A 24,698-nucleotide genomic window follows, 5' to 3' on the forward strand; every position below is an offset into this window, starting at 1 on the left:
GTAGTTATTATATTTTAAGCATGTGCTTCTTCAGCGTATCCCCGGATAGAAATCAAGAATCTCTCTGAAGTGCTGCTACAAAATAAATGGCCATTTTTGAAGGATGTTTCAAATGTAGACAATCAACCTCATATCATACACAGAAAGCATAAAGTTAAAGTAGCCATTCTTATTTCTGGAACAGGTAATTATACAATTATTTTCTGTGGTTGCTGATATCACATTATATATTTGATGCATTCCATGTCTTATAGTTGAAGTTGCTTGTCTGTACTTTTCATATCTGCTTGAAGCTACATTCTTAAGATTTGTGAAAACTTATCACATTTCTAGTAGTTACGCTTTGGATCAGATTGAAAATTAACTTCCATTACCCCAAATTTCCATTAAACCAGTTGTTCAAATCCATTGAATATCTTTAATAGCAATTTCAGCAATTTTGAGTAACTTGGATAGATCTTCACATTTTAGGATTAAAATTCCTAAAGAAAGCAGGATGGCACTATGGCATGACAGCCTGGATTTGTATAACTGAACAGAATTTGAAACCTTCAGTTTCTTAGGCTGCCTAGAAACGCAATACTACCTTGCAGTACATCCCAATGAACTCAATTGAGCTCACTTACTCAAAATCCACGAATGGTAAATTTAATCAGTAAGATCAATGGAGTTTTCTCAAAATGGGTAAGTCTGAGATGAAAAATACGCTTCAGTTGATTTCTAAACTTAATAGGCAAACAAGACAGAAAAGAAACAATGTTAAAATAATCATTTGAATTTAACTATGTGCTGTGTTGTTTTTAAACATTTTCAGCTGATAATTTTTTAGTAATAGGCTTCAAACTATTAAATAATCAAGAAACTTTTCACAATAAAATGAAGGAACATATGAACTTATATTTTCTGTCTGAATGTCAAAATAAGCCTTTCTTGTTCTGAGCCCCCAAATATACAATGTGGTAATAATACTATTAGTATTACTATATATAGATATAATTACAATTATTATTGTTGTTGTTGTTGTTATTGGTATTATTGTTGTTGTTATTGGTATTATTGGATATAATTACTATTATATCACATGGCACAGGGCCAAGTTATCTGTGGGATCGCCTTTCCCTAAGGGCCTCTGCCAATCTTATTAGGTGAGATAGGATGGACACATTCCTAGTCCCAATAAAGGAGAATATTTGTAGCTCAGGATTGAAATGAGAGATCCTTAGTGCTCTCTGAGCTTAGTTGTTTTCTTGCAGATGTTTCATTACCCAAACAAGGTAACATCATCAGTGCTACATGATGCTAACACTGATGATGTAACCTAGTTTGGGTAATGAAATTTCTGTAAGAAAACAACTGAGCTCAGAGGACACCAAGGACTTACATTCCTGGTCCTTTTCACGAAATATTGCCATCTGATGGAAATTAGGAAGCATGGCCTTTCCATGGCAGACCCTGCCCTCTGGAATACTCTGCCCTTGAAATTCTGCAGGCCTCCATCCTCTGAGCTTCTATAAAGCTTTGAAGATCTGTTTTTTTCTCCAAGCACTGAGATAAGATCAGATAATTGCCTATTAGAAGACTGACTTGGGGCCAGGCTTTTGCTGTTTTTTAATGTTATAATCTGTTTGATTATAGTTTGATAGTATTAATATGCTTTTATATGTTGTTTTAACTTTTGAGTGTGAGCTATCTGGAGTTGGTCATAAGCGGAGTGGTTATATATGTGTTAAATAAATAAATGAATGAATAAACAGTTACTGCATTATTAATGTAGCATTTCTTTTGCTTGTCTCAAGAAAATGTCATTTTTGAGCATTTCAGGATGGAGTTTTGATGCATTTTGTATGTTTTTCTTTTATTTTGAGGTACAAGCCTTTCAGCACTCCTGGCATATGCAAAAGAGCCTGCAAGTTGCTCTGAGGTAGTCCTAGTAATTGCCAACAGATCTGGGGTGGAAGAACTAAGGAATGCAACCCTGGCTGGGATCCCAACCAGAGTAAGTACATTCTATTGTTTTCACTCACCTAAGAAAACAACCCAACTTTCAGGCTGTAATGTGCAAGGAAGCTTTCTAGCTATCTGATTTACTTAGTCTTATGTTATGGCACCACTCCCCCCCCCCTTTTTGAAATATTGCTTTCAGTCTGCTTTTGTCATTAATTTTGTGTTACTTATTGTAATGTGCATTCTTAAAAAATTACATTTACTACTTTGGATGCTCCACAGATAAAAAGGCCCCACATAACCCAATTAATTAATGTATATATAGTTCCACATTAAGATATAATATACTATTTATTTGAATACATCCCTAACCTACTAGCAAAACACTCACACTGCCTTCACACACATTCAGTAAAGGTTATTACAGCCTAAGTGTGTCTTGGAGTGGTAGCCAGCTAAGCCAAGAGGCACTAACCTCTTTTAATATTTAGAGACAACTGGATAATCTGTGACCCACTTGGTCATCCTTTCAGGTACATTGCCTTCAACAGTGAGAGACGTTCTCATGTACTGCCTTCACTGGAAAAGTTGGAATAGATTCAGAGATATATCTCCCTTGAAAATAGCTCACGGTCAAACATTAGCATAGGAAATAATGTATGACATTTTGTATTGGTCATAAACAAATACAAAAATATGATAATTTAATATTATATAAATATTTCCAAACTTGCCAAATTTCAGTTCTATAGGAGTCATGTTCCCAGATTTTTGATATATTCTGTAAATTATTCCATTTGTGGTATCTTGATTGAAAAATTATTGCCACATGATGCATTGTTTCACCCAGTTAAAGGTTACAGGAATGTGAGTTTTATTAGTATATAGATAACCCCAACTAGAGAATGCAGTCAATGTAACAACATCTTACTTACCACAAGATTTAAAGTACAGAAATAAATATGAGGGAAATATTACTCAAATTCATGTCCATTGTGCTGCCAGAGACCCCTCCAGAACAGCAAATGACATCCCCAGCTGATAAAATGGAGCATAGTATCTTCTGCATGGTTTATACCAAAGTCCCCCCACCCCAAATCAAATGTCTCCAACTTGTATTTACAATTTTACTTTGTTTTGACCATAAATTTGTCCTTGCGCCAATTGTCAAGGAATTCTGCTCAGGGTATGTCTGTGTCTTTGCAAGGTGCTGTTAGATACTAGTAGAAGATTCATCTATTTAGCTTTGTGTCAGTTTTTCCACATTGGGAGAAGTCCAAGTTAAAATAGATACATAGGAAAAGAAATAAACAAGTGAAGTGAAAAACATGGCACTACACTATACTTCTAAGAATAGAAATGCATTGCAGCCGTGGGGGTGGAAATAACTTTTCCAAGACTGACTTCCATGATTAGTATCAATAAGCATCTTCAAAGTTCAATAAATTGAGAGAATTGCTTTCAGTGTTTACCCATAGATGGGTTGTTTAGGAGGTTTTTTTCCCTCTTTAATTTCCTCTTAACTATTGCAGGTAATTGATCATAAATTGTATGGAAGCAGATCAGAATATGAAGGCACAATTGATAGTGTCCTTGAAGAATTCTCTATTGAATTGATTTGTCTATCGGGATTTATAAGAATTTTGTCCAGTAACTTCCTTAGGAAATGGTATGGTAAGCAAGTTAGATGAAATATTGCTGTTAACAGTAATGGGTTTATTCTTACTTGTTTGTTTATTTTATAAAGCTGTTGAATCCACACATGCCTCAGGGTAAAATATCTCATCAACAAAAAGCAGTAGATTCATACAAAACAATATAATAAACAAGAAAAACAAAGTCAAAGACACGAGGACATAAAGTTTCAGGAAAATTCATTCAGCAGGTTCAGTGCCTGGAGAAAGAGCCAGGTCTTTAGTACTTTTCAAAGGACATGCAGAGCCAACAAAATGAGGAGATGCTGTTCCAAAGGCAAAGGCCAGCAATAGAGAAGGAATTTCTCCTGGATCCTGCAAGATGATATTGCCTAAACAACAGAATCCAGAGTATGCCAACCTTTCAGATCTTGACAGACAAAAAGCATAATTGAAGGTAACCTGGCCCTGAGCCATAAAGAGCTTTATAGGTGAGAATCAGTATCCTGAATTGCACCTAAAAGCTCATTGGTAACCAGTGCAGCTCATGAAGAAGAGGTGGTATATGCATACTGAAATATTCCCATATGAAACATCCCTATGGCTGTGTTTTATGCCAGTTGCAGCTTCCAAATGGATATCAAGGGCAGCCCAAGTATAGTGCACTGTAACAATTCAATTGCAAAGTGACTAAGGCATTAAGGATCATGTCCCCAATTGGCACACAAGGTACACCTCTGCAAATGCTCTGCAGATGAACCACTGCTGCTATCTGCTCCGCAAGCAGGAACCAAGAATCTAGGAGGAGCCCCAAATTGCTCACTGAGTCTGTTTAGAACAGTGTAACCCCTTCCAGAAACAAAAATGGAAAGATTCCAGAGCCAGATGATCCAAAAATCCACAGCCACTTGGTTTTGTGAGGGTTCCATTTAAGCCTGTTCTCCATGCAGGTCTCTAAAGATGCCACATATTGGTTACAGAACATCAATAGCATCATTTGGGTGGCCCAGGGATGAGATGCACAACTGAGCACCATCAACATACTGATGATATCTCATTCTGTGCTGACAGATGACCTCCCTCATTGATCTCATGAAGAAATTAAATAGGAGTGGATAGAGAATTATATCCTAAGATATCCTGGGCTAGATCTCTCATCATCCCCCACCCCCATCAAACTGACAAGAATTAGCCCCAGAGAAAAAAGGAAAATCACCATAGCATCTTGTCTTGCATTCCCAATCCCTTAATCAATCCAGAAGGATACCATAATTGATGGTATTGAAGGATGCTGAGATATCAAGGAGGACCAGATCAAATATAACACTTCAGCCCCCTTCCTACAGATCATCAAGTGTGATCAGTGCCATCTTTGTACTGAGCCCTGTCTGCAAGGATCCAAATAATCTGCCTTGTCCAGAGCATTTTCAAGCAACAGCCTGAATACCTTCTCAACAGCATTTCCTGTAAAGGAAATGTTGGAGACAGGCAGAAATTATTCAGCATGGTTGTATCTGGTTATGACTCCTTGAGGAGAGGTTGGATCACCACTTCCTTAAACAGTACAGGACCATCCCTTCTCTCAAAGATACATTCACTACCTTTTGCCCCAATCACATAGCATCCCATTTCTGCCTCTATATCCAAACCTGCTCCACCATATTTCTGCATTCTATAGGGTTTTAGGTGTGTTAGAGTAGGCCAAGTTGCCACTACATTTTACATGACTTTTAAATTAAAATTTAAACATTTAAAAAATAAACAAAGATATTGGGCAGATATCTGCTCTGGAATTTGAATTTGGCATATTTATTGAGCTGTGGTGTCGCAGTACATAGAAAGCAGTATTACAGGCTAACTCTGCCCACAGTCTGGAGTTCAATCCTGACAGGCTCAAGGTTGACTCAGCCTTTCATCTTTCAGAAATCAGTAAAATGAAGACCCAGATTGTTGGGGGCAATATGCTAACATTTGTAAACCACTCAGAGAGTGCAGTAAAGCATATAAATCTGACTGCTATTGCTGTTATTCCTCATTACTACTAAGAAGATATACCTATATTTACTGCTGAAACTTTGACATATATAAGACAAACTTTCTACTAAGCATTAAGTTTTAGATGTATAATCTCAAACAATAAGTTTAATTATCTGTTTGTGTCTTTATGTCCATATCATTTGATAATTCCCAATATGATTATTAATTGTAGGGAAGATGCTGGGAACTTATCCATCAGTTTCACCATTAAGTAAGAGAAGAAGCATCTCTAATCAAGCACATCCATCTACAGACAAAATTGTGGGCTGTATTGTGCATTTTGTACTTGTAAGTGTGTTTTTCTGGATTGGCAATTAACACATTTTTTTGTATTCTATATATTGGTAGGTAACAATTATTATAGTCACAACTAGCATGACTTCTCTGCTGTTTACTGCAACTTCATTAATAAATTAGTAATACCTATCAAGATTTGAGAAATCTTTTTGTACAAATTGAGACTAAGGAATATTGTTATTCCTTTACCTTTGTGCGAAGGAATCAACTTAAACATTCCAAGTTAAGTTATACCTCCTCTGTCCATATTTAATGTTTTTGGTAATTAATTTTGTAGCATCTACAACTGATGCAATTATTTATAATCAAATGTTCTTCAGATATATTGGACTACAGCTCCACCTACTCGTTAGTATGGAAGGTAGTATTTTGCTCTGGCTACTTCAATATATTGAAAGAGGAATATTGTCTTGATTTCATGCTTGAGCAAAATTCTACACTATCTAAATAAAATAGCCTTTTGCTGTCCCATTTCTAAATGTTCTGTTAATTCATTGTCTCATATCCTAATGAACATTTCTATTGTTTGTATAATTAAAGTAAGTAAGTTTCAGTGATACCGCTCAGTTTTTAGCTATTTCTCTTTCACGTTAATCTTGGTAGGTAATTTTCCTGATAAGGAATGTTTTCCCTTCTCTTTCTTTCAGGAGGAGACCAGTCCTGAAGCAATAATTGTACAAGAGCCAGCATGTGTAAAGGCAGAAGATACTCAGGAGACCTTATATGCAAAGATCAAAGAAGCAGAGAATCATGTCTTTCCCATGGGTCTGCAATTGGTTGCCAGTGGAATGGTACAGTTAGGAGGAGATGGAAAAACCTACTGGAAAAGAGAAAGACAGGAGCTGATTTGCCAAAAGGAAAGGCAGGATTGTTAATGCTTTTGTAACAGCAATTTCACATAGTGATGAATGACAATGGTTGACGTTCTAAATTCCATTTTGGTTTCAGTCTGTCACTTCCTTTTATAGTCACTTTTTCCTTTTTCCTTTGTTTATACAGTTACAGACTTCCTTCCGTAAACCACAGCATTAGGATCAGCAGTGGCTCCCTGGGGTGAGAAAAGGCATGGGCACAATGTGAGTTTCAAATAGTTCCTCTTCCCAAAGGCAAATAGCTGCCTTAGACACTGAGCTTGGGCTTCATTTCTATATATTTGCATTGCAATAACTAAACCATAATTGTCAGGGACTTTCTCACCACTGAGCATCACCAAAAAGGTCAGCCCAGGAGATGAAAGAGTTATAGATGGCCCTGGCATTTGCTGCCACTATTTCCTCAACCAGAATATAGGAGCAAGATTGAAAGAAAGGTCTTCCCCTTTCTGTTAATTGAAATGGCACAAGGGTAGCCTAAGCTTTGTAATCCATAGTTAATCTGCAGCAATTGAGCCCTGGATTACAAGCTCCTAAATCAAAATGCTTCCCAACTTCAGTCATCTTGGACGGAACGTTTTGATTTAGGAGCTTGTAATCTAGGGCTCAATTGCTGTAGATTAACTACAGATCACAAAGATTAAGGTACCCTTGTGCCATTTCAATTAACAGAAAAGGGAAAGCATTTCTTTCTTTCAATCTTGCTCCTATATTCTTGGCTGAGGAAACAGTGGCAGCAAATGCCAGGGCCGTCTATACTGAAGTAGTATTTACTGCTTATTAAGAATCAAATAGCAAAGAGAAACGTGTAGGTTTTAGACCAGTATTTTTCAAACTTGGCAACTTTTAAGATGTTTGGACTTCAACTTCCACAATTTCTTCCTAAAGTCAGGAAGATTTTTCACATGGAGTGATCTGAAATTTCTTCTTTCTTTCCTCAATACCATGTTGCTGATCCTGGATTCCAAAAAACAAAAGTTAACCTCTTTCATTTAACTTTAAGGCAAGAGAGGAGTTCTATCTATTCAGAAATTTAATTGCCTGGCTGTCCTGCTTTTCAGTAGGAGATAGAAGATAAGAGGTAGAAAGGATTAGGTTACAAATCAATTGTGTGTGCATTCTAGTCTAATGCTAGTAGTGGTGTGTGTATATCCTCTGGAATTTGTTTTCCCAGGGTGTCTATCACAATAATGATCTGAAATGCCTTAGAATCCATTGTCTGTATATTATGCTGCCTACTATTGGATAAATGAAGAGACATTTAGGTTATTATTATTATTATTATTTATTAGATTTCTATACCGCCCTACTCCCGAAGGACTCAGGGCGGTGCACAGCCAAACAATAAAAACACATACAATACAAAATTTAAAAAATAGAATAAAATCAAATTAAATAATTTTGGCCCCGACAAATTTAAAACCCCAAACTTTTAAAACCAATTTAAAATTGAATATATAAATACTAAAAAATATTTAAAATTTTAAAAATCTTTTATAAAAGAGGGGGAAAATTAGGCCAGGCCGGCCTGGTGAAATAGTAAGGTCTTTAAGGCGCGGCGGAAGGTGCGCAGATCCGGGATCCTCCGTATCTCTGGGGGGAGCTCGTTCCAGATAGTAGGTGCCCCCACAGAGAAGGCTCTCCCCCTGGGGGCCGCCAGTCGGCATTGTTTGGCTGACGGCACCCGGAGGAGCCCCTCTCTATGGGAGCGTACCGGCCGGTGGGAGGCTATTGGTGGTAGTAGGCGGTCCCGCAAGTACCCGGGTCCTAAGCCATGGAGCGCTTTAAAGGTGGTAACCGAAACCTTGAAGCGCACCCGGAAGACCACCGGGAGCCAGTGCAGCTCGCGCAGGAGAGGTGTTACATGGGAACGCCATGTCGCTCCCATTACCACCCGCGCGGCCGCACTCTGCGCCAGTTGGAGCCTCCGGGTGCTCCTCAAGGGGAGCCCCATGTAGAGAGCGTTGCAATAGTCCAGGCGGGAGGTGACAAGGGCATGAGTGACCGTGCGTAAAGAGTCCCGATCCAGAAAGGGACGCAACTGGCGAATCAGGCGAACCTGATGAAAAATCCTCCCGGTCACGGCCGTCAAGTGCTCTTCTAAAGACAGCCGTGAGTCCAGGAGGACGCCCAAGTTGCGAGCCCTCTCCGTGGGGGCCAATGATTCGCCCCCAATAGTCAGTGATGGCGTCAACTGACTATATCGGGACGTCGGAAACCACAGCCACTCAGTCTTGGATGGGTTGAGCCTGAGCCTGTTCCTCCCCATCCAGATCCGTACGGCCTCCAGGCACCGGGACATCACTTCAAGGGCATCGTTGGGGTGATCCGGGGTGGAGATGTACAGCTGGGTGTCGTCAGCGTACTGATGGTACTCCACCCCGAAACCACGGATGATCTCGCCCAGCGGCTTCACATAAATGTTGAACAGGAGAGGCGAGAGGACCGACCCTTGCGGCACCCCACATATGAGGGGCCTCGGGGTCGACCTCTGTCCCCCTGTCAACACAGACTGCGACCGGTCAGAGAGAAAGGAGGAGAACCACCGCAACACAGTGCCTCCCACCCCCAACTCTTCCAACCGGTGCAGCATGATACCATGGTCGATGGTATCAAAAGCCGCTGAGAGATCTAACAGGACCAGGACAGAGGAGCACCCCCTGTCCCGAGCCCTCCAGAGATCATCAACCAACGCGACCAATGCCGTTTCCGTGCTGTACCCGGGCCTGAAGCCCGACTGGAACGGATCCAGATACGTCGTTTCATCCAGGTGCTGGGGGAGCTGTTGCGCGACCACACTCTCAACAACCTTCGCAACAAAGCGAAGATTGGAGACCGGACGATAATTTACCAACATTGCCGGGTCCAGGGAAGGCTTCTTGAGGAGAGGCCTCACCACCGCCTCTTTCAAGGCGGCGGGAAAGTCACCCTCACTCAGCGAAGCGTTTATAATCCCCTGGAGCCAGCCTCGTGTCACTTCCCGGGAAGCCAGTACTAACCAGGAAGGACACGGGTCCAATAAACAAGTGGTCGCGTTCAGTCTACCCAGAATCCTGTCCACGTCCTCAGGGGTCACAGGATCAAACTCATCCCAGATAACATTCTCAAGACCTGCCCCTGTCTCTCCCCCTGAGACTACCCAGTCGGAGTCCAAATCTTCCCGAATCTGAGTGATTTTGTCATACAGATACTGAACAAAATCCTCGGCTCTACCCTCCAAGGGGTCCTCCCGCGCTTCCTGGTGGAGCAGGGAGCGGGTCACCCTAAAGAGGGCGGCCGGGCGATTATCTGATGACGCAATAAGAGCAGCAAAATAACTACATTTCGCTGCTTTTATCGCCACTAAGTAATTCCTAATGTGGGATCTTACTAGTGTCCGGTCAGATTCAAGAAGACTGGCCCTCCAACTACTCTCTAGGCGTCTTTTCCGGCGCTTCAACTCCCTCAGCTCCTCGGTAAACCAAGGAGCCAATTGAGATCGGCGCCGGGTCAGAGGCCGCAAAGGCACGACCCGATCCAGAGCACCAGCAGCCGCCCTATCCCAGGCGGCCACCAGGTCTCCAGTCGAGGCGTGTGCCAGAACCTCAGGAAATGGCCCAAGCTCCGTCTGGAATCTGTCAGGTTCCATCAGGCGCCTGGGGCGGAACCATCTGACCGGCTCCGCCTCCCTGCGGCGGGGTGCAGCGGTTTGAAAGTCGAGACGAAGGAGAGAGTGATCTGACCATGACAAGGGTTCAGTAACTATATCCCCTATATCAAGATCCCTCAACCACTGTCCAGAGACAAAAACCAGATCCAGCGTGTTTCCCCCTGTGTGGGTAGGGCCATGAATTAACTGGGTCAGGTCCATAGCTGTCATGGAAGCCATGAACTCCCGAGCCATCTCTGACGTCTCACCCACGGACGGCAGGTTGAAATCCCCCATAACCATAAGCTTAGGGGTATCAACCGCCACCGCGGCGATGACGTTGAGTAGCTCGGGCAGGGCTGTTGCCACGTGGCAGGGAGCCAGGTACGTGATCAGCAAACCCATCTGAACCCCATGACCCCATTTCACAAAAAGGGATTCACAGCCGGCCGTCTGAGGAACAGTGGCCTCCCTCGGTCTCAGACCTTCTTTAATGATAACCGCTACCCCCCCGCCCCTCCCCTGTGACCTCGGCTGATGGAATGCTTGGAAACCTGGCGGGCACATTTCAACGAGGGGAACCCCCCCCTCCTGGCCCAACCAGGTCTCCGTAATACCTGCCAGGTCCGCACCCCCCTCCTGAACAAGATCACAGATGAGGGGGGCTTTATTTACTACGGACCTGGCATTGCACAGCATCAGCCGAAGGCCTGGGTCCTGAGGGTCTATGCAACCTGAGGAGCGAGTAGAGCCTTGGGGGCCGGAGCACGCCACCGCTCGTAGACAGCGAGTGCGCACTCCCCTAACACGATATGGCCCCCTGCTCCCGCCATATCTACCCCTCCCACCTACAGTACTGATGTTCAAAAAACTATCCGGACAAGCTCTAACCCCCCCCTCGATCCCGGGCCCTCCATCCCCCACACCACGCTTCACTGCCAGACCCGACCCTCCCCCTTGTGGGTTATCCCCCATACCCACAGCCCGAATTCCAATCTGACCCTCCCCCTCCCTAGGACCCCTTAAAAATTTGACTAAAAATTTTGTTAAAAAACCCCTCAATCCCCTCGTTTTCACATGCCACCTCTCTGGGTCCCAAAACCCTTCCTTGAGGTGGGCCCTCGATAGTGAGGAGGGCCACATCTGCGAGAAGGGGGAATCTCGCAGCGCAAGAAGATCTGCAGTCGTATACATCTCCAAAATGCAGCGATGGAGGCCCAAAGCTCAGACAGGGGACTTCACAAAAGATGTAACACAGCCAATTGTTCATCGATGTGCTGTTGGTGTCTCAACTGTCCTCCCACAACAGCAGGAGGGTCCTAAATTATCTCCTCCAATGGGGGCGACCTCCGGCCCGCCCTCTCACAGCGGAACCCCACGGGGCCGTAGATTGAAAAAGTTCTCCCACAGACAAGAGCCATGATGTAATAGAGGACCCCTCAACAGTTGCATCAATTTGGCTGACCATGGTCGGAAGAAAGATTTATCAGTCTATCAGTCAGTCTATGAGTCACGCCAGGGGTGAAGATGGAAAATCCTTGGCAAAGTCTTATACTCAAGATCATATTCGAGTAAGTCCCGATGAAAAAAAGGGAAGAAGGGAAGGGGAAGAAGGAAGAGGGGAAGAAAAGGGGGGGGGGAGAAAGAAGATTCCCTCAATTAGGGCGAATAATAAGCCCATTTAGGCAGACACAGTACCTGGGAGGGGGAGGAGAAAAGGGCTGGTATCTATGTGACGGAAAACTCCTCCGTCGCCCCCCAGCCCTACATTCCTCAGATAGTTCAGTTCTTCCGGGATAACAAATCCAAACCCCAGCCTCCATTGGATGTCACAGGGGGCCTCCAGGTCCTCTACAGCTGCCAAGATATCCCGGGAGGGGGTCTTTCTTCTCCAGTCCGTTATGCTCCTCTCAGTTTTCACCCTCTAGCAAGGCCCCTTCTCCGGCAATAGGGCCTGAGAACAGCTCCAGTACTTCCATGGGGTGTGCCATGGCCCAGTTTAATGTTGGGGCCGGCCTCACCACCCCCGCTGATATCCACGCCACCATTCCCGGTTTCCAGGGGCCGCTGAGGAAGTTCCTGAGTGGGGCAGATGAAATTTCAACAGGCTGCCACCACTCGCTGCCCCACAGCCATACTTCCCCTTTCACCTTGCTGCTATCGCTGCCCACAAACAAACCACCATAGCACCACTTTTGGCGGCGTTGGAGCAGCGCAGCCAACTTCTTCGCCGGCGCCTCTAGGCATGTCCAGGGGCGAGGGAGATCTCAAAAACCCTCGCCCCCTCCGCTGACTGACCCCCCCGCCGCCAGCAAGCCACATCTCCATATCTCTGTTCTCCGCTCTCTGCTCTCCGCTCGGCTCGGCTCCACTCTCCCTTCTCCTTCTCCTTCCCAGCAGCGCCGCCGATCTCCACTCCCCACTCGGCTCGGCTCTCGGCGGTGTCGGCGGAGTTGGAGCAGCGCGGCCACATTCTCCCTCGCCGCCTCCGACTCCGGGGGCGTCCAGGGGCGAGGAAGATCGCAAAACCCTCGCCCCGAAGCCATCCGACCGAATCAGGGGTCGCTGATGGTCGAGCTCCCCTGCAGCACCCCCTCGAGCCCCAGAAAGTCCTCCATCCAGCCGCAGCACCTCACCTCACGACTGCCATCTTGCGCATGCTTACTTCAATATCAATACTTCAATAGGTTATGGCCTATAGTTATCTTTAGGTAGCAAATTAGCTCTTCTGTTGTCTTGGCCTTATATGAATGAGACTGTAGTCTTTCTAGTTTCATAGAGGCTTATGCCACACCACAAATCCTATATAACATTTAGAACAGCATCACAATCTTTCTAGTAGTGATGTGTGTTGGATGCAAACTGGTTTGGCTGCTAAAGAGCTCGCTGAACAGCACTTTTTAGGCCTGTGTCTCATTGCAAAATGGAGTTCAGATGCTTAATCAAATTAAGATTAGCATAAAAAAGTTTCACAATCACAGCTGACACCAGCCAGAGCATAGAAAAACCTCAAAGAAGTAGTGCAAGAGCAGCAGACATAGAGAGACCAGTCCCATAGAATCACCAAGAGTTGGACATGACTGAATGGATATCCCAAAAGTGCTTTTTCAAAGGCAACTGGACTTTGTTTTTGTTTGAAGACATTGTTTTAAAAAAACAAAGCCCAGTTGCCTTTTGAAAAAGCACCTTTGGGACAACCATGACCTAGATGACTGAGAATCTCCATGGATAACATCATCACCATCATCATCATCAAAAGTTTTAATGGAAATATCTAACAGTTGTGAACTAAGTATATAAATATGAATTAAACCTGTCTTTGTAGTAAAAAATGGTAAACAGCATAAGTAAAGTTGATAACACAAATAAATTTGAGACTTGAACTTCATATTAAATTATTGGATGTAGTGGTCAAGATTTAATTGTTCTGGAGGTTTAAGATTTTATCTTTCTAAGTTTATATTTCATCAGTAAGTTTTGCTCTACAATATCCATGGATACAAGGAAAAAGAAAATTATTACTTTTGCTTAATGTTTATTAAAGAAAATCTCTGGAAAGTATATATACCAAAGAGACTTCTGACCCTTAAAGGGCAACCTATCCATTCTTGAAGTCTCATAGTGTCAAGGTTTTTTGTCCATAGTGTCCCGTTATATTTTGTCACTGACCAATATACTTTTAGACTGATACAAACTCAAGTAAACATATATTCACTTAATAGCTCAGTGTTGCATAGATAGAATTTCAGCATTCTAGGCTTAAAAACATTTTACTAATTACTTTGTCACATCGTTTCTATTACTTGTGTTCCTGTATTCATTGCATTGTAGTAAATTGTTCTAAGCACTTTTATTGATGTTTTAGAAACATTCTAGGTTTTAGGCATTTTACAATTTTTTACAGTTAATTTTTTTTCCTAATAGCATAGCTTCTTATGCTCTGTGCCTTTTCTTTTAAGGTGCCTACTGTTTGATTTGCTGGTCAGCGACTGTAATAAAGATTTATATAATACTGGTATGCAATGTGGATCTCAATTACTTCTCTGTAAAGCACTCAGCCTTAGGATGTAAGGCAAGTGTTTCCAAATCATGAAATTTTCAGATGTGTGGACTTTAAGTACTTAGAATTCTCTCTCTGTACTGGCCATGGAGGATTCTAAGAGTGAAGGTCTGTGCATCTGGAATTCATTGATGTCAGAAAACACTGCTCTAAGACAATACATATTAAAAGAAAAAAAAAAGAACTCAAATCATCAAATGATTTTCTAGGCATAAGAGACCTGGTGGATGAATCCATCTTGCCCATCAAGAAGATGGCTTCACAGTTTAGCAAGAGTAGCAGACTAACAGAATAACAGAGCTGGAAGGGACCTTGGAGGTCTTCTAATCCAAACTCCTGTTCAGGCAGAAAACCCTATACCAGGGGTCCAACCTTTCGGACCTCAGGGACCACTAAATTTATAATTTTAAATCCCGTGGACCACTAATATGACCTGCCTAATGACTGGGTGAGTGGGTGTGGCTAGGTGGTCATGTGACTGGCTGGGTGTGGCCAACTTGGTGTCACTCACATCAAGGGGCACCTTGCCAGCCTCTACTCACTACTACTCGCCTGCCCGTCCAGGATCTTTAGGGCCCCAACAGGAAGCAGTTGCTGGAGCTAAGCATCCACCACTAGAAAGAGTTGGCAAAACAGTTTTCCAGTTCAGATTGGATCTGACCAAGAAGGAGGCTCAGTAGAAGCACCTGAGGACTAGGAGCATAGGCTTTCCAAGCAGAGGGAAGACCTGCAGGAGTGCAAGGCCAGGTACTGGTGCCTGGAGGCTCAGTGGGCTGAGATGGTCAGCCATTTCCAGGCCATGATGCAATCCCACTGGCACAAGACGCTCCGGCTCCTTGCCACCAGTGGCACTTCCCTCCAGCCTTCGCCCAAAGCCCCGCACCAGGAGGCTGAAGCAGACCCCAAGTCAGAATTTCTGCCCTCCTCCGACTCACACAAAAAAAACCTGAAGGGGGAGACTCTCTGCAGCAACACAAGCGTTCATTGTACGTATCCATCCCAGGGGCCGTAGTTTGAGGATTCCTGATTTAGTGCAATATAAAAAATGCAAATAATTTTTCTGGGGACCATCAAAATTTTCTCATGGACCACCAGTAGTCCACGGACCACCAGTTGGTGACTGCTGCCCTATACCATTTCAGACAAATGGTTGTCAAATCTCTTCTTAAAAACTTCCAGTGTTGGAGCACCCACAACTTCTGGAGGCAGGCAAAAGGTATATAGTTGAAACCACTTTCCACTATTAATGTATACATTCTGGATTACTGTGGAGTGACACAAGAGACAACAGATGACTATTTGTGTTAAATGGCTTGAAATATGAACTCTGTGATTTATTTCAGGCCCCAAAAAGTTTAATAAATGTTTTTCATCATCAGGCTTCTCTAAACATCATCTTTTGATTTCTCTAAAAATCAACAGTTGTTACACGTTATTTTCAACTACTCTACCAATAGGACTTTTGTTCCCCTACAACAGCGGTTCTCAACCTGGGGGTCGCGACCCCTTTGGGGGTCGAACGGCCATTTCACAGGGGTCACCAAAGCCCTCTCTCGCCCCCACCACGCCTTCACTCACCCTCACCCTCTGCCTCTGTTGGATCGCCGGTCGCATACCCCGCCCACTCCCAATCTATTGCTGCCTCCTGAGTCCCAGCTGATGGCTAGAGGGAAAAAAAACTGTTTAAATTCTTGCCACGGGGCTTCAAAGGGCCACCCTACAGCTGATCAGTGTTAAAAGAAAACAAATGAATAGACTGGTGCCTGCAAAAATAGAAAAAACAGCCCTTTAAAGCTTCAGCATAGGTTAATTACCATAAGTTGATTTGATCAGCCTCCCGACTCTCAGCTGATTTGCTCTCAGCTGTTTTGCGCAGGGCTCTGTTCTGTTACTAGCTGCAAAGAGTTCCTGGAGCAGATTTTTTTCCCCCTAGCTATGCTGAAAAAGGAAACTGAAAGTAAAGCAGGGTCTTTGCTGCAAATGAGGCAGAGAGAGATTTCTTTTTCTTTTTCCTCACCAAAAAAGGTATGTGCAAAACTGCAAACAATGGGAAATTTAGGGCAAAAGAGGAGGTTCAAGATTTTAAAACACAAAAGAAAAAAAGCTCTATTTAACTAGGGAATTGTAATAATTGAGATACTATTAATTGTATATTGTATTGAAAGCAGAAATGGTTAAGTTGTGGTTTGGAGGAATATATGGGGGAAATTATTTGGTTTATTATTATTGGTAAATATAATTAATTGATTTGTAAAAAATTGGATTGCATGGAAATAATTGGAATATTCATGTTCATATTGATTAATATACAAAAAAGATAGTTATATAAGTAATTGAGTTATATTAAAATGTTGAATTTGTATTAAACAACTGTATTACATAATTACATAATTTATTTATTTTTTATTTATTTTATTTATTTTAAATTTATATACCGCCCTTCTCCCTGAGGACTCAGGGCGGTGTACAGCCAGAATTAAAAAACATAAAATACAAATATTAAAAAACAATTAAAATATATATAAATTTGGCCCAAAATTAAAAATACAAACCAATTAAAACATTTAAAATTTCTTCTTAAGCCAGCCCGGCTTGCTGGAAAAAGTGGGTTTTAAGGGCACGGCGGAAGGCACTAAGGTCTTGGATTCTCCTTATCTCTGGGGGCAACTGATTCCAGAGGGTAGGTGCCCCCACAGAGAAGGCCCTCCTCCTGGGGGTCACCAGCCTACATTGATTGGCTGATGGCATCCTGAGGAGGCCCTCTCTGTGGGAGTGCATGGGACGATGGGAGGTCGTCGGTAGCAGCAGGCGGTCTCGAAGATAGCTAGGCCCGATGCCATGGAGCGCTTTAAAGGTGATAACCAGCACCTTGAAGTGCACCCGGAAGACCAATTAACCAATGTGAGGATGGATATAAAAATAGATGACAATGCGAAGGGGTATAATATAGAATAGAAGGGAAAAATTGAATTTGATTAAGATTAGAGATGAGGATGAAGGGTAATATTGGTTTTTTAAAAAAATAGATGAGGAATAAATATGGCAAAAAGGAAATATAGAAATTGTAAATTTAATTGAAATGACTAAACACTGTTTAAATTTGTGAACTGGCCAAATACTCTGTTCAAAGAAAATACATCGTATGTTTGTATGTGTGTTTCTAATTATTGCTATTTATTCATATTTGTTCTCTTTTATTCTTTAAAGTTTAACAATTCATTCTTTATCTTAATATCTTTATATTTGTTTGGGGTTGGCTTTCTTCCCTTTCATCTTTTTTATTGTACAGCAATCTTTCTCCTCAAACCTACCACCTCTGTCTTTTCTTTCCTTCTTACTTTCTCTTCCCCCACTCTTCTTCTTTGTTAAGAATGGTACAATGGGCATAAATGATGACCAGTCATAAGTGCGAAGACCAGTCAAAAGTGCGAGGACCTGTCAGAAATGACTTTTTTCAGCCCTCTGAGTAGTCCCTATACACATACCCATGGCCACCCGGTCACATGACCAGCTAGCCACGCCCATAGTCACATGACTTCTAAGCCACGCCCACAAAATAAGCCACGCCCACAGACCCGCTAGTAAAAAAAATTAGAACCCACCCCTGGTTGGGGGTCACCACAACATGAGGAACTGTATTAAAGGGTCGCGGCATTAGGAAGGTTGAGAACCACTGCCCTACAATATTAGAAAGAAATCCATTGATATAAAAATGAATTTTGAAACATTTTATTAGATTGGGAGTTAACATCACATCATCTTTGGATATAAAAACAAAGTTAAAAGGAATGTCACAGTAACTGATGTAGTTTGGCTTCTGATCATTTGAGTTAGTAACAAAAATATAGTTCAGTGGAACTACAATATTCACTTTAAAAGACAGTAATAACACACTTTTTTGAAAAAGTAGTTACTATTTAGGCTCATAATTCCATGTTTACTTTCTAATTTCTGTTTGTCTTCATAATATTAACCGTTAAGATAAAAATATCCTGGAAAAAGGCTGTTGCTTGATTCCATGATGGAAAAAATGTGCCATTTGAATGTTTCAAGTACAATGCATTTAGAAAAGGGGGTGGAAAAATTTGTCTCACATAGGAGGTCAGTTACATATAGACCTGGTATTGAATGATACTGCTTTGTTCAATAATACTGCTACTGCTGTGTTCAGAGTATTTAGCACATGAATACAAAACAAAAACCTTTGATAATATTACTATGGAAAAAAAATGAGAGAACTTGATTCTGAATTACCTTAATATTTAGTAGGAAAAACTATCATTAATATTTTTAAAATACTTAATTCATCAATGATTATGACCTTTTTTTTTGTGGTGCCTTTCTTAGGCCTGAGTTCAACATAGAGTCTGACCCCTTGAAGCAGAATTCTGTGATAGGTAAAATGACAAGCAGTTTGTGAAGCGGCTCTTCACATAGTTTTCGGATAACAACCAGTTATACTGTGGATGGACTAATTACAGAAATGCCTTGTCACTTAGACCTATCTCCATTTAGTTCTATTTTGAGTATAATTCAGCAAGTTCATTCCTTTTATTTTTGGGTTCTATTGGCCTGAGTTGTTTGGTTAAGATTTTAAATCCTGCTGCTCTATGTCAAACTCAGAAGCCAAAATATGCACCAGAATTGTTGCTGTTTTTATACAGTATATTTTTTAGTTATGCTTTTCCAAATTCCAGCTTCCCATCTCTTCCTAATTGAACTGCTCCACTTGCCACTAGCTGCATAGCAGCTGGGAAGGCCTTGTGTTCTGCCTCCTTCACTCTTTCTGACAAAGTTTTCTCTGTGTCTCCAATCTTCACTGGAACAGCTTCTTGAAATATTATTGCTCCAGCATCAACTTCTTCCTGGAAAGAAAAAAATAAAAAACTTTAGCAAGATGGCTGTAATTTAAAGTCATCTGCAAAAACAAAGGATACAGTGAGAATGGCTAACTTAATTCTTAAAGATCAAACAACTATGGCCTATTTATCTAGAGGGAGAATCTATTATTCTTGAAATATATTTATCAGTATTCCGCTAGGGGGCACAATCCATGTGTATGTATTTTTTTTCTATGCACATTTTTAATGACTTTAGTTTTGCTTTGTCAAAACAACAAGATTATAGCTCAGATCCCTGATTACCTTATGTTGAGTTTCTATACTTTGTTCTCAAAAGCTGTTATGAGCAGTTAACCTGATAGCCAAAGGCTTTAAATTAAATTGATCAACCGAGTAATAAAAATAAGCACATACAGCCACAAAGTGCACAGTGCAGCCAGTGACACGGACTCCAGCCTCCAGGACCAGTTTATGGGCATTAGATCCTTTAAATGAAGGCAGCAAAGAAGGGTGAATATTCAAAATTTTTCCTAGGGAAAAAAAGAGAATACATTGCTGTTAAATTCATTTTTCTAATTTTATAAAATTAAAATATACTTTAATGTGCATGCATAAAAATAAGATCAAAACACTCTTTCCCCCATTTAATTAAAACACAGTGGAAACTGTAATGCCTGTCCAATGCTGTCAGATAAATTATGGTTTGGAAGTGGTCAAATCAAAATCTGAAACCACAGGGCAAAGTTTATGGAGAAATCTTGGTAGGTGTAAGGGAGAAATTGCCAAATCAATGACTTAGAATTCTGTTTTCATGGGCCACTGTTTAGACAGTATGTGGGAATTCTCAAATAAAGGGAGAAATAAAGCACAACTCAAGAACTGAAGCCTAAATTATGACTATATAGTTCAATACATCAAATTTGAAACAGCAATCTATAAGCATCAATGTATGTTTTTAATATCTATTATTGTCTTTCATCAGCACATATTAATCACATTTGCAATACAGTGCATATTTGGATTGGAATCAATCAAGCCGGCATGACCCCTGAGTTCCAATTTTAAAAAGATTAAGCCAGTAGAACAAATTCTCATTTAAAGAAAAACTCAATACTTTCATTTGTCCTTGTTCTTCTTCATTGTCTCTTTTAAAAGAAATACCAATGTGTATTCCCTGAGCTTCTCATCATACTGCTCATAAAGGCTCTACTCGAAGGGTAGCCTGTAACTCTCCTGGCTGCCTTCTCGTCCCAATTTCTTTCAAAAGACTCTTCTATAGCAAAGGATCAATTCAGATGTCTAAAATGACCATTTGTCTCTTGCAGCCTGCTAAGTAAGGGAAAAAAAAGAAGAGGTGGCGGTCCTTTTCACGTTGGGCTTTCTAATATTTCTTACTCTAAGATATGTCTGTCCGTGATCGTATGGTGGTGGTAGTAGAAGTCAATTGTCTCTCATTCTAAGAAAGCCACAAAATATATTTTTTTTTAAAAAAAATCACCAATATATTGATTTAAATTGAAGAGATAATAAATAGGAAGATTTTTGCCCTCAACTAAGTATAATCGACCATGGTATCATGCTGCACCGGTTGGAGGAGTTGGGGATGGGGGGCACCGTGTTACGGTATTCTCCTCCTTTCTCTCAGACCGGTCGCAGTTCGTGTTGGCAGGGGGGCAGAGGTCGACCTCGAGGCCTCTCATTTGTGGAGTGCCTCAGGGGTCGGTCCTCTCGCCCCTTCTGTTCAACATTTATGTGAAGGGGCTGTGTGAGATCATCCGTGGCTTTGGGGTGAAGTACCATCAGTACGCTGATGACACCCAGCTGTACATCTCCACCCCAGGCCACCCCAACGATGCCCTTGAAGTGATGTCCCAGTGCCTGGAGGCTGTGCGGATTTGGATGGGGAGGAACAGGCTCAAGCTCAACCCTTCCAAGACTGAGTGGCTGTGGTTCCCGGCATCCTGATATAGTCAGTTGACTCCATCACTGACTATCAGGGGCGAGTCTTTGGCCCCTGCAGAGAGGGCGCACAATCTGGGAGTCCTCCTGGATACGCAGCTGTCCTTGGAGGAACATCTGATGGCTGTAGCCAGGGGGACCTTTTGTCAGGTCCACCTGATCCGCCAGTTGCGGCCCTTTCTTGATCGGGATTCCCTGTGCACAGTCACCCACACCCTCATCACCTCGCGCCTGGACTACTGCAACGCTCTCTACATGGGGCTCCCCTTGAGGAGCACCGGGAGGCTCCAACTGGTCCAGAATGCGGCCGCGTGGGTAATTACGGGAGCTTCTTGGCGCTCCCACATAACACCGCTCCTGTGTGAGCTGCACTGGCTCCCAGTGATCTTCCGGGTGTGCTTCAAGGTGTTGGTTACCACCTTTAAAGCACTCCATGGCATAGGACCTAGTTATCTTCGAAACCGCCTGCTGCTACCGATGACCTCCCACCGACCTGTGTGCTCCCACAGAGAGGGCCTCGTCGGGGTGCCATCAGCCAAACAATGTAGGCTGGTGACCCCCAGGGGGAGGGCCTTCTCTGTGGGGGCACCTACCCTCTGGAATCAGCTGCCCCCAGAGATAAGGAGAATCCAAGACCTCGGTGCCTTCCGCCGTGCCCTTAAAACTTTCTTTTTTCAGCAAGCCGGGTGGCTTAACATATTTTTAAATATTTTTTAATTGGTTTGTCATTTTAAACTGGGGCCAAATTATATATATTGTTTTAATTGTTTTTTAATGTTTGTATTGTATGTTTTTATCTGGCTGTACACCGCCCTGAGTCCCTCGGGAGAAGGTGCGGTATATAAATTCGACATAAAATAAAAGAAAAATAAAATAAATAATCTCAGCTCAGAATAGATGGCTATCAATAGGGGGATTCTTGCCATGTACCTTGTTTAGTAATAACATAGAGAATAATAATATTGTCCCTTACATTAGTGCAGTTTTTAACTTACAAGATGCATCTGTGGGAAATAAAAGGATTCACTTCAAATCTGTTTGTCTCTGAAGAGTTTTAAAATAATTAAGAAGTTACTGCTTCGAGGAAAGTGACTCTGTAACAAACTGTTTGATATGTAAAACACAGAAGTGCTCACCTTCCCACTTGCTAACAAAAGGGCCAGATAAGATGCGCATAAATCCAGCAAGACAAATCAGTTCAACTGAAAACTCCCTCAGGACTTGATCAACGGCCATGTCAAATTCTATACGATTGCTGTAATCCTTGTGGCTGATTACCTAAAATACAAAAACAGTAGAAAAACAGATGTAGCGTAGTCTAGTTTATCCTAAGTGCCATCTTCTTCCAGATACTGTAAACTGGACCTCAATTTCCACCATCCTCAGTCATGATAATTGATAGACTATGGAGCAAGATTAGAGAAGTCTGACTTTATAATTCTTTCGTTAAGTACACAAAAACACTAATACTTAAAAGCTTTATCTTATTATTTGGAATTCATTTAAGGAGGCATAAGATATATCAAGAACAATATATCATTGTCTACATGATAAATTTTGGCCCTGGACACTAAGACAATGAAACATTAAACAGTCTCAGAGTAGGATGCCCTATGATTGTATGTCAAAATGTTTCACACATTCTTCTTAGTTAGTCTTGTGATAACCAAGTACTGTAACACTAATTCTATGTTGTAATCTGGAGTTTATGGCTGGCAAAGATTATGGCTGGCAATTCATGGCAGATGAAAAAGAACCTATCATCTAATAATTGCTCTTGTCCAAATCAGAACTTCTATATTGAGGAAAATCTGTATTAGCAAAAATCTAGTACAAGAGCCTCATTTAGCCTAATTTTAGGCCTCTTTTCTCAAAGTAGATACGGAATATAAAGTGGATGGATCTTTCTAATTAAATATGAAGTTAAATACAGATAATGCACACATGCTGTCCCACATACACATACAGTATAGCTGAACATACACAAACTCTCATACATTTATCTACTTGCACATGCACAATGAAGACACTTAAATACAACTAACCCACAGTGATATACACAAAAAACAAAAAGCAAAGTGAGAAGATGGGGAGCAAGCAGGAAATGAAGAAATAGGATATGGAACAAAAGGAGAAAGTTGGAGAAAAGGCTTAGAATCATGGCTTGTAACTGTGTTTTCCATTTGATCAGTGTTTCCATTCTTCTGTGCAAAAAAATCCAGGACAGCTGAAACACTATCAACCTAATTTTAATTCTAATGGTGCTTTGCCAACCGATTACAAATTGTTACATGTCACACACAATCTTCCTACTTTATGGGCTACTGTAATGTCTTAACTGCGCTTAATCAGCCATTTGTGACAAATCTAGAAGGGCAAATTTTGTCTTTCTTATGCATTTTCTATAAGGACCGGCCCACTATTGTTTACCTATTTATTTCAGCAACCACTAAATACGATAAACAGCTAATGAAAAAGTACTTACTTTTGTGGGAATTCCATCTCTTTCTGCTTTTTTAAGTCCTTCTGCATCAGCCTTATTAGAAATAACAACTACTATTTCCGCAGAGCTGTTTGGCTTCTTTGCACTGGCAATCAGAGCTTCCATATTAGTACCTGACAAATAGGCAAATAAAACTAACTTAAGCCAAAACCTTAATTTACTTAAGAATAAACTACATTGAATTCAATTATTTTTCCTCATTAGACCGTCTTTCTGCATGTGATTGCACTATCAACAAAGTAATTAACAACGTAATTAAGTATTCTAGCCAAGTGGCAATCTGAGTCCTCACAAAAGGTAAAGCTTCTTCCTTTGTTAAAAAAAAACAAAACACCTCCAATCCATCCAAAATCAACAATAATGTTAAAGTATGAACATTAGCCACAACTAAAAATGCATTCTCATTTCAATATAATTTACTTTAATAAGATAAGGCATTTAATAGATATTCTAATTTTATTTGTACTCAATTTTTTAAAAATTAATTTAATAAAATATAAATTTTATTTTAATAAAATGAAATTTAAAATAAAACATTATCATTTACACTTACTAATAAACTTTCTACTATACTGTTCATATATTTTCCAATGTCAGTACTACTCCAAAAAACAGTTACAGGCATTAGAGGAAACACCTTCTAAATATATCTTTTTCTAAACTTTGAACTTGGATTGTATATTCATGTGTCAAGGGGCATAATTTTTTAAAAATTCAAATAACCAACCAACCAATTAATCAAATGGAGCTCCACCCCTAAATTAAAAATATGTATATTTTGCTCCATTCTCTTAGGATAGGAACACATCTAAAATATATTTACTTTCCAGTTCTTTAATAACCTCCCTCACAAAATTGCATATAGAAATTATAGTTTAATAAGTAAATTATCACTATGTATTTTATTAAAAGAGAGACAGATG

At 41.3% G+C, this 24,698-nt stretch overlaps 2 protein-coding genes across 2 annotated transcripts in view; one reads left to right on the top strand and one right to left on the bottom strand.

Moving 5' to 3' along the window:
* Positions 1–14,425, top strand: part of LOC117657118 (trifunctional purine biosynthetic protein adenosine-3-like) — a 42,372-nt gene extending 27,947 nt beyond the window's left edge. The window contains exons 18-23 of the mRNA XM_087895853.1: positions 35–184; positions 1,866–1,996; positions 3,477–3,618; positions 5,788–5,903; positions 6,560–8,049; positions 13,100–14,425. Coding sequence (XP_087751979.1) covers positions 35–184; positions 1,866–1,996; positions 3,477–3,618; positions 5,788–5,903; positions 6,560–6,787 — 767 coding nt within the window. The 3' untranslated portion in view covers positions 6,788–8,049; positions 13,100–14,425. The remainder of the gene's footprint in view (positions 1–34; positions 185–1,865; positions 1,997–3,476; positions 3,619–5,787; positions 5,904–6,559; positions 8,050–13,099) is intronic.
* A 4,596-nt stretch (positions 14,426–19,021) lies between these two features.
* The window catches only part of LOC132710509 (trifunctional purine biosynthetic protein adenosine-3-like), a 40,725-nt gene continuing 35,048 nt past the window's right edge, over positions 19,022–24,698 (bottom strand). The window contains 5 exon segments of the mRNA XM_087895854.1: positions 19,022–19,169; positions 19,171–19,337; positions 19,728–19,843; positions 22,409–22,550; positions 23,758–23,888. Coding sequence (XP_087751980.1) covers positions 19,145–19,169; positions 19,171–19,337; positions 19,728–19,843; positions 22,409–22,550; positions 23,758–23,888 — 581 coding nt within the window. The 3' untranslated portion in view covers positions 19,022–19,144.

Source organism: Pantherophis guttatus, chromosome 5 (genome assembly GCF_059756535.1).
Source record: "Pantherophis guttatus breed Tessera chromosome 5, ASM5975653v1, whole genome shotgun sequence".
In the NCBI taxonomy this organism is placed as follows: Eukaryota; Metazoa; Chordata; class Lepidosauria; order Squamata; family Colubridae; genus Pantherophis; species Pantherophis guttatus.